This window comes from Microchirus variegatus, assembly GCF_963457635.1.
Source record: "Microchirus variegatus genome assembly, chromosome: 11".
In the NCBI taxonomy this organism is placed as follows: Eukaryota; Metazoa; Chordata; class Actinopteri; order Pleuronectiformes; family Soleidae; genus Microchirus; species Microchirus variegatus.
In genome coordinates, this window is record NC_139812.1 from 12,253,753 (window position 1) to 12,264,407 (window position 10,655).

At 42.4% G+C, this 10,655-nt stretch overlaps 1 protein-coding gene across 1 annotated transcript; it reads right to left on the reverse strand.

Annotated features, from left to right (window-relative positions):
* Positions 1-8,226: 8,226 nt before the first annotated feature.
* Positions 8,227-9,168, reverse strand: hs3st1l1 (heparan sulfate (glucosamine) 3-O-sulfotransferase 1-like1; the record flags this gene model as incomplete). The annotated part of the gene is made up of 1 exon (XM_083897634.1): positions 8,227-9,168. The coding sequence occupies one exon, from the start codon at positions 9,166-9,168 to the stop codon at positions 8,227-8,229; it is 942 nt and encodes a 313-aa protein (XP_083753760.1).
* Positions 9,169-10,655: the final 1,487 nt, after the last annotated feature.

Below are 10,655 nucleotides of genomic sequence, written 5' to 3' on the forward strand. Positions count from 1 at the left end.
TTTAATGAGGCTGTGTTCAAGTTGACCGGCTTCAGCCCTTCGTTCCTTCATTCCCTACACCGCCACTCACAAACATATGCACTTCTTTTATTGGCTGAGAAGGGAAACTCATTAAAACTGTGTGCTGTGTTGGTGCGATTGAAATGAGTATAAACACACAAACATGTTTATGTGCGTGACAATGCCGACCTCTCCGTTTCCGTCAGGGACGGTCACGCTCAATCACGTATTCTGACCAGGATGCATCACATCCTCGTGGGAGGATTTAATTATTTCAAGCCATTGTCATAAAGTCATAAAATACAACAGAGAGGTGTAACTCATATAATTACGTTTTAAGTGAGCAAGCATTATAAATGATCATGCTAAGAAAATAACTAAAAGGCAAATGATACTGAGAGCCGAACAGCAAAAATCTCCCCTATGTCAGTTTATCTTTGTCTGGATTTGAATTATTTTTAATGTTATTGACTTAAAAATGCATACAAAGTGGCCTACATGGTATAAAAACTGATTTCTTATACATATAAATCCACGTCTACAGTGTAGATTGACATCGGCAATGACAGCTGAGCTCTCTATCTTCTTGACAACTGAACTTCTGGTTATGGGACTATTTTTTAGTTTGTAAGGCTTGCTTTAGCTATTTATAGTTAAGTTATTTAACAACTCAAATAAATGCCCATGTTAATTTTCAAGAATTTCTTCCTTCCCATCATCTCCCTTTACTTATTAACCTGTTTGAGATGCTGCAATGCTGGAGGATAATCAACCAGCCCGAGGGGTAGGTTGTACGTCTTACACAGGACTTCAGTGGGACTTAAGTGATGCTATCGTTTCCTCTGAAGTCTATGCTCTCCCTTTGAACACACTTTATCTTCACATCTCTGTGCTCGCCTGCAAATGTAGCAACACACCGGGGGTGTTTTGAAATGAATTATAGCAATAGGCAGGTGCGTGAGTCACTTTCGGGAGCATACTTAACGTGTATAACATAAATTAATGTTCCAAAAATAAGAATCAGTCGTTGCAGCCTTTGAGTGAACTCACAGGGAGCTTGGCACAATGAAATGCAGGAAGGCACGAGAATGACATTGACAAATTAACAAAATGTCACCCCCCTCCCCCCAAGGAACCATGACAAAAGTAGAGGAAAGAAGATAACGGAACATAACTAGCAGCCTGGCATCCCTACTGATGAAGGAAGCAGTGCAAAAAGACTGACAGGCTTCAAAGGAGCATGGAGAGGCCCTTTTGCTTTTGTTTGGTCCCCTTTGCTCCTTTCTGTAGTAGCTGGAGAAAGCAGTTGTGTGACACTTTGCTCCCGTGGGCCCAGGCTGCTATAAGCCAGCAATGAAATGCAATGCCTTCTGCCATGTCTGTGTACGCAAACTGGTGTTGTTTGGCTGTGGAGGAATCAGAGCGGGGACTCGGGGCTGTACTATACACCCAAAGGAGAGCAGATTTCATATTCCAGAGTGAAATGCCTTCTGGCACTTTTTCACCAGCCCTTGATTTGAATAGACAAAAGCTGCTAGGGAGGATTGAGGGATGAAAGAGGCTGAAGGAAATAAGTGACTGGAGCCTCAGGAACAGACACGGTCTGTATGCTGTTTCAGCATTCGCACAAGTGTGGATGTGGAGTGCTCGGAATGAAAGTGACAATAAAACTGAGAATGTGTCTTGTCAAGCCAGGGCTAGAAAGTACCACAAATAAAATGTGGTGGAGTCTGTTTACACCTGTTTATGTGTAAACACAGCTTCTTTTTGTCTCGTGATACCATGATGTGTTCCCTTTTAAAAGTGGGATTTTAACCATATCCTTAGGGAGTCACATTATACCCTATTTCTCCAACAACACGCATTGGTCAAAAAGGATGAAGCACCACAGCAGTTCAATCACCCTGCCAAAACAGCCCTGTTCAGAACGCTCTGTTTAGTAGCATGCATCTCTTTCGGTCCACCTGAAAGGTCCACCTTAAAAAAAAAGTGAAACAAAACTTAAAGGGACACTGCGTAGTATTTATGGGTTTGTATGACCCAAAATCCACTTTTTTATACATATTATGTGCTCCTGCATTGTCTAGTATAATTGTTTCATTTTCGTAGTGTTTCAAAAAGTCATGTAAAATAACATGGTCACGGGCCACTGTTGCATTGCCACTGTTAGCAGCGAGACGCCATGTTTCTACCGGAGCCTGTAGCGTCGCTTTACTTGTAGCGGAAGTCCCGCCTCCACTCTCTCCGCTTCGTCTGCTACGGCCGCGGTAGCTCGCCCTCTCCCTTGCCGGCTTCTGACAGCTCTACTGCGGCCACGAAGAGCTGTCCATCGTCCTCGCCCTCTCCCCCTCCCTCTCGTTGTCTGAATAAATACTAGAACCTCATCTGCTGACACGGAGAAAGACGACGAGGACGACATTTGACCGGATGAGGATACCGTAGCGCTCAGGGAAGGGAGGGGGTGAGAAGATTTTGTAAATTTCAGCCTCTCCTCTAGATGTCACTTTAAACTACTTACTTCACCTTTAAGGGACAGGAAATGACATCAGCCACAGAGGCTACTGGGAGCTAACAGCAGTTAGCATTTGGAAAAGTGATCATTTGCAGGCTCTAGCTGGCACATTGCCGTCATATATAACATGTATCCATTGGACATATAAATCCTCTGAGGCTGGAAGTTTGTGTAGGACTCTGTGCTGCACTGTGGAGCCAAAACAAAAACATGAGTGAGTCATCTTTTTTCACTCTTTGTCGACTGATAGGACCTCCAGGGACCCAAATATGAGGATTTGAATGATTAAAAAGTGGTTTTTGCATAATATGTCCCCTTTAAAATAGAAAGACAAATAACAACAACACAGATATTCTGACTTTAACCCGAAACTGATCCAGGATCTGAACATGAACTGATTCTAGCTGCAGAATGTTTTGACAACACTTCCAAATGCAATTTGTGGAACATGTAAAAATACTTTTATGTCGTGTGATGTGTAGATGTTTACCACTGAAATGCACTTGGGAGATGTTGCTTGATCAAAGAAACAGATTTACCACAGTTTGTTTTCTTTTTGTGATTATAGGCTTCGGCGTCAAGGGGACACCAGTCACTGAGATGTTAGACTCAAGGACAGTACAACCCTACAGCAGGTGATGTTACACTGTCAGGTGCAACAGGGACCAATGCTGAACAAACACCTACAAAAACATCCTGAGACAGCAGAGGGAAGGAGGGAGTTTCCCAACAGCTATTGAAATGTAAAAATCCGCTGAAGACAAATTACATTTAAAATGCAAAAAACACCACATTTATCAAGAGAAGGCAACTGCAATGAATTCTGTTAATGACACAGAAACAAAAAAAAAAAAAAATGCCACTAAAGGCCACATTATACTTCTCCGACTGTGTATGCGTTATCCGACTGCGTCACCACGGAGACGCCTCGAGCCTTTATACTTCTGCGTCGTGGTGACGGATACGCGCTGCAATTTCCCGCCCGATCAGTAGGGGTCGCTGCGCAAGGTTGACTGTTGTTGTTGAAACAGCGGCCGTTTCTCACTTTTCTGTGTCACAGAACGCAGTTTTAAGATAATTTGAGGCGAGAAATTGGCCATTTAGAGTCTAAACATGTGCTGTGTGTGTTAAGATATGACGTATTTATAGTTCGGCAGCGACGAAGTCGGCGGTGTTCAGCTCCACCCTCCGTGGACGCTCGGTGCTCTGTGAGCCGGCACAGAGCAGCTTCGCTCGGCCTGTCCTGAGGACCAATCGCAGCTCTTGTCGTCTCCATTGCACTGAACTCCTTGACGGAGTGATGGACACTCCGTCAAGGAGTTCAGTGCAATATTCAGTGCACCCGGAGACGACGCAGAGGCTCTTCGACAGGTTCTGCGTCGACGCAGAGGACTCTGCGTAGCCTACGCAGAGCACTTTACGCAGGAGTATAAATTGGGCTTAAGTCGTTCCACTCCATCCAAGCAGTATCTACTAAGTTTTCATCAGGGTTTACATATACTTTGAGTTGTGTCTGAATTTGTGAAAAGCCTTGAGAGCTGTAAGTTGAAAAGGGGGAAAACTTGATTGGAACGGTCAGGAAATCTCACGTGATCCCAACGTGTGTATTAGCGTTTGCTTGTATGGAGACTTATAGGGTGAGTAAATTGGTTGTAAGCGATATAGTATTTGTCAAGAAGAGCTCTGAAGCTCTGCATCAGTGAATTTCTATTGACATCCTGTCTCCTGTAGAACGGCAAGAGGTCAGCTATTGAAGCACTTCAAGGAGCATCATCATGGAGGAGCTGCGCCTCATTTTACCACTCACACATGCCTACGCAGACAGTTTTTACAATGAGCCCTGCATTTGCAGTCCTCATCTCACCATAGGTTTTTTTTTTTCTTTCCCCACCTCGTCTCAAAGGATTAATCAGGCAGCTTTTATAATGCAACTGCAAATAAGCAGACATGTCTCTCTCTCCTCCTTTTGACCTGAATGCAGCAGCCGCAGCCTTCCTTCCTACTTTAGTAAAGACTGTCGTGGGAGCACATCAAACACCTGCCCTCTGCACCTGAGGCAATGAAAAATAAATCAACAAACAAATGAATAAGTAATTACAAAGGGGAAAAAAACAAAGAGCCTTTAAAATATGCGCAGAAACAGGTTCATCTTCACAGTTCTTACATTACAGCCTTTTCTGTTTGTGATAATGCGACATACATTTTCGGAAACACTGAACACATCACTTTCTCGTTAGATTGATGCTGTGTTATTATTCGTGCTTTTGCTGTCAAGCGAGATGTAAAAAGGCTGCTGTGGGTTGTTTTTGTGCGCAGCATTGTTTGCGATACATCACCCTCCACTGGCTTATTGCATTCAAGTCTCCGGTATAGAACTAAAAACATTGTATTCCTTTTGGCTGACGTCTTGGCTGGAATCGCTGAATGAGATACCTTTTTTTTTTTATTCTGCGACATTTCAGGAAAAGCTTAGAGTTAATTACGAAGAGGTAATGTTTTTGACTGTGTGCACAGCTTTGTGGAACAACTGAATTTAATGAACAAACTCCTTCAGTAGTAAAGGACTGCATCACAATCAAAACAATAAACCATGCAATGTATGTGCACAGACCATGCAGATTTTGCAATGTTTATGATTTTGTTTTTTAAAAGTGAAGAAATTGGCACCTGTATGCAACAATTAGCTGAGCCATGTTGTTAATAGCACAAGTGCTGAGCCACGTCAGGCGACTGTTAATGTGGATTAGTTTGTGCCTCTCATGTTGACACAGAAGTCGTTAATTGAAATCAAGGACACTTCTGTAATAGACTTGTATCGCACAAATACAGTGGCTGTTAGTTTGCAAACAGCTTAGCAAGCAGCAATCGTTTCTTGTGCTTTGATTCGATGCTAAGTGCTTCATCAATCACACTCCCAGACAGATCATTAGAGGCTTCTCAGGATGACAAGAGCAGCCAAAACATCTACAGCACATCGCCCCAGACCACCCCTCAAACCTTTAATTACGCCTGACGTTGGCAGTTATCATAGACGTGTAGTGATAAGTGACTCGCTCAATAACTGCGGCTATTAGTTCAAGCAACTTGTTAGTGTCGAAGGGTTTTAAATTACTTACCTTGCGTTAAAGTAGACCACAGCAACATGTTCTGCAGGCTAGATGATGAAAAATTAAAGGTCCAGTGTGTTGGATTTAGGTGGTGTGCATGTGTTATGTAAGCATATTATAGCATTTAGCTCTGGCACCACTATGCTATTTACAGTTTCAAAGAGCATTCAGCTAGCTCTGTTTCCATATTGGTTTTGATACAAAGAGACACACGGTAGGACACAATCATTGTAACTTTTTTTTTTTATTATAATTAACAAATCTCATGAACAAACTAAAACTAACACTGTTAAATAAAAGCTTATGCCTACTGAACCCATAAAACATACTCTCGTTGCAATGAAGCAAAGATATGAACTTAAGGGGATTTGCTGACAAAAATAACCTTATCCTTAAACAACCCATTGCGCCTCCTCAGAGTCCCACATTAGGCAGCTACATGTGCACTATGCAGCTCCCAGCGTTTCTGCAAACAGTAAGCATATACGTAGTCAACCTAAGCTGCAAATGAGGAGCACAGACATGGGAATTTGTTTAGTATGTACTCACTTACTGTAAGCAAAACATGCCCTTTTGTCCTTCCTGCCCACCTGCTTAATGGAAACACTGCTTCACAAATGCATCACCTTGGGAACGACGGGTAATGTGTGTGTGTGTGTGTGTTGTGGTGGAACAAGGCTGTGCCCTAGGACAGTTTGTTCTCTTCCAGATGAGCGGCTGGGTGATACATACCAGCGCAGACAGACGTCAGCCTGGGTCACGAGGTAACTGTCGCGGGCCCTTCACCTGTGTGTGCACCAGACAGAGGGAATCCTAGAAAGGCTTTGACTATGTCTAGACGCGTTTCCTCACCATTGCCTCGTAAGTTACTCTGGGGTCTGAGTGCCCCCTGGTGAACAGAAGGGAGTAAAGTCCCTGAGCAAGTTCAACTGTGAGGGGGGGGGGGGTTACTAATCACATTAATAATGGCTAGAGTTCAAGTCTCCCAGTAAGACATGACAGTGAGCCAATGTGGACAAATTCCAGAGCATTAAAACCCCCAAAAAGGAAATGTTTATTCATACCCTTCATTTGTATTGTGTGATGGATATTCTTAATTAACACCACTTCATATCCTACTGTGACATACCAAAATGTCTGCTATGGAAAAAAGGCCTACATGTGATTCAGTTAGCACTTAAAAAGAACTTGTGTATGTTTTATAAAAATCACTCATAAGATTTTCCAGTCTAATTACAATTAAAAACTGCAGATCACTTCACAATATCCATATAAACATTAAGCATATTTCTGTATGGCACACAGCTACAGTATATTACCCCCCTCTCATGTTTTGTTCTGGATATAGATCCAATGTAGCATCAATGACTACTTGCCTCAGGAGAGTTATTGTGCTTATTCCACCAGACAGAGTGGGGAGATCAAATGAATATCAGTTCCCATTGGAGCTGTAGCTTTGGCTGCTGTTTAAAGCCAAATCGATGAAAGAAACATGACCCGTGTCTATCTGTTGTGTATAGACTAGAAGATGATTCTGGGAAAGCTGCTTGCTATGTATGATTCAGGAAAAAAAAAATCATTTGTAGGAAGAAAAAAAAAAAACATTTACACAGATACAATATCATTTGTAAATGATTTACAACACTGTTGGGCATATATTTTAATGACTACATTTAACACCTGAGCAAACTGTTGGACAGAGCATCAGCAAAATGCAACAGCAGCTCTGCAGATTTGTGCTTGCTGACTATGGAGATTTGACTGATTTAGCTGCAGGCGCAGGCTACCTTCACTGTCTTAAGCCATTAGTGATTCTTGTACTGCTAAAGCGTTGCTTCAGGGTCCCTATTTCCTTGCATTAATGTCTAACTTTCACCACAGTATATCAAAGGCTTTCTCTATGGCCCTTGTCCATCTCACGTAGTATACTCCCCGAATAACAGGTTACGGGGGCTTTTGACGGCCAGAACAAAAATGGAGAGAGATAGAAACACGCCGTATTTCTGTTACATTTGAAAGCAGAATAATTTATTATCAAGAGAATGAGAATATCAAACAAGAGAGAGGAAAAAAAAAGTTCACCAGGTTCATAAACTTGTTTTTCGCTGATAACATAAATGCTTCCAGCAAAGAAAAAGAATGACTTAATAAGCTGTTTTTTGAAATTCTTCCAATCAGTTTTATGCCTCTAGTTACTGTAACATTTTAGATTAAGGCCCACAATGCACAAAGTAACCACATTATGTCACAGTGTAAACTTCTATAATTAATGTGCACCAGTACAGTACTTACTTGTGTGCACTACACATGTATATTTGAACATACTGCACTGGAGTACCATTACTACAAAAGATTACAGAATGACTGGAGTTGCTGCTCTGTATGTTGTGGACTGTAGTGTAAGGTGTTACCCTGTCTGTCATACTGTTTTGCCTTCTTGTGTAAATGGAACTGCTTTCTGCCAAACAGAGATCACAACAGTAGCTGTGAAGAGGCTATTCAAAGGGGTTGTTAAATGTCAGTTCTCTAAAGTGCTTTGTGCCCCTTTTTGTCCTCATCACAGAGAAGCCAGTAGTTCCTTGGAGTCTCAGTTGTGGTCTGGGTTTCTTATTGCCAATCAAAGGTACGCTTCACCAGCCTGAAGAAGGTTCGGTTGTGTTCCTGTAGGTACGAGCGCAGCTGCTGGAGGACAGTGCTATTGACAGGTGGGTGAGGACGTCCCTTAGACTCATGCAGACATCGCTCTCGACCGTCACTCCGGATACAGTAAAACCCCTTGGTCTGGTTGAAGTAGAAGTTGGAGGACACTATCCTTGGGGGCAAATTGAGGAAGAGCTCCACCTTCTGAAGCTCTGGCAGGGGGTCACGGATCAGAGCATCCCCATCTACGATGTGTATTTGTTCCAGGGGAAAGTGACGCAGCCAGTTACGCAAGTGGACGTCATAGAGGCTCCTCTGAATTGCTTTGTATCGAATATTTAGGGCTCCATTGCGCACAAGCAGGTTCTCAATGGCTTGCACTGGCTTGTGGTTCTCCAGCCGGTTGAAGTAGACCTGGGTGTAATCAGATATGACGCGCTCGACCGGGTCTCGCAAGATCAATAGCAGCTTGATGGAGGAGTTCATGGCACAGATGCGTTCTGGTGCAAGTGCTGATGTAAAGTAACCCGGAGTTTTCTCCACTGTGATCTGGTGTGGGTAAGAGTAGGGCATCAGCTCGCGGTACCACTCAAAGCCCTTGGCGTAGTTCTCATCCCAGTCAAAGAAGTGCACCTCAGTGGCAGCAGCAGCAACCTCAGGGTGTATGTCTAACATTTCCAACAGTGCCCGTGTGCCCCCTTTCCGTACCCCAATTATTATACTGTGTGGGGCTCTTTTGCTAGTTCCTGGGGGTGGAGATGATGGCACATCTTCAGAGACATTTACTGGTAGCCCGGAATCAAGATCCATGGCATCCAATGTGACGTCATAGCCTGGCTGAACAAGCTCACGTGAAGCGGCATATGTCTGGAGAAACAGAAGAAAGGCTGACGACAGAAAACAAGCCATGACGTTGGACTGGAAAAATGGCAGCGAGAAAAATAAAAAAACGGGTTTAGGTGTGGACCAGCTCTGTCTTCGTGAGCTCAGGAGTAACAGGAGAAATGGAGAGCGCAGTCTTTGTCTGCCATTGAATTTGAACTGGAGGAGGCGGCGGAGGAGGAGAAATCGTCAGCAGTCCACAGCACATCTGTAGGGGAGAACAAAGACAAAAAAGAAGAAAGGGCTTTCAGGTTTCAGTCTTACAGAGCAGAATGACTGTTTGGATTATACTGAATTGCACTTTTCTCATCCTACTGAAAAGGAATCCAGCCATAAATAAAATCCATGTCAGTGTAAGTGTCATGTAAGTGTATGATTTCAAAAGGATCATTTCAATTCATCATTCTTCGAGTCACTTTTCATCTTTCGTCTTCTCGTTGGCTTTTTACTCTCACTCTATAAAGTCACTTCCAATTGATACTGTAATTCCTCCAGCTGAAAAAACATTTAGCCAGACAGCTCGTTAGAAAATGTGTTTGAGATATGCAAGTGTGGCTGGGGGCCAGGAGTCAAGGCCAGAGTGCTTTGTCTTCCTTTACCAGGTCCAGAGCCACACCAGAATCAATATATATATATATATATATATGTATATGTGTATATATTTATATATATATATAAAACACACAGCCCAAGGCATAGACCTCAAGGTATTTGGTGACTTTGATTCCCTATATGTGAGTGGATTTGTAAAAGTGGAATATAGCAAAAACAAAGACTTGCAGTTCCTTTAAAACCAAAGGAACATCAAAAACCTCCTCATATTTTTTACTTTTTATATTTTGTTTTACAAGTGATGTTTGATATTTTAATATTTGCTTTGCTCTTTTCCATCCAAATGAGCTCTTGATATATGGTTTGCATCTACTCTAAAAGAAAACAATAAAGTAAAAGGAAACCTTCTTGTGCAGCCCTGAGTTAAATTTTTAAATGTCATAGAATTAATTTGAAAACAAAAGTCCTCTCAACAGACCGAGAAAGCCGCTGTAGTCAGAACAACCAGGCCAGGCTTTGCAAACATCCACACTCAACCACAAAGGTCACTCTTATGTATTCTGAAGAAATGAGGATGGTTCCTGTGTAGAACAGAACAGATTGCAGCATATGCAAAGAACTAACAGAACAGACAGTATTATACTTTAATTGTAATGTTTAATTATTATTGAATTAGTTTTGTTGCTGATGTGTCCAGCACATACCTCACTTACCACTGTGAGACTACGATCAACTCTACATCTGACATAGAAATGTCATTGTAACGATCCTTTCTTTCATACACTGGCATTGTGTGCTATTGTACTGCATGGTAAAGGTCATTTAAATACATTTTCAAAACCTTTATTGGAGAATGCAGGGGGTCATCATCTCTGATACTGAGACAGTGACTGTCTAGGCTACTTTTGATGGTGTCATGCACAAAGTAATTCAAAATACTGACATTTTGAGGCCTGTATAAA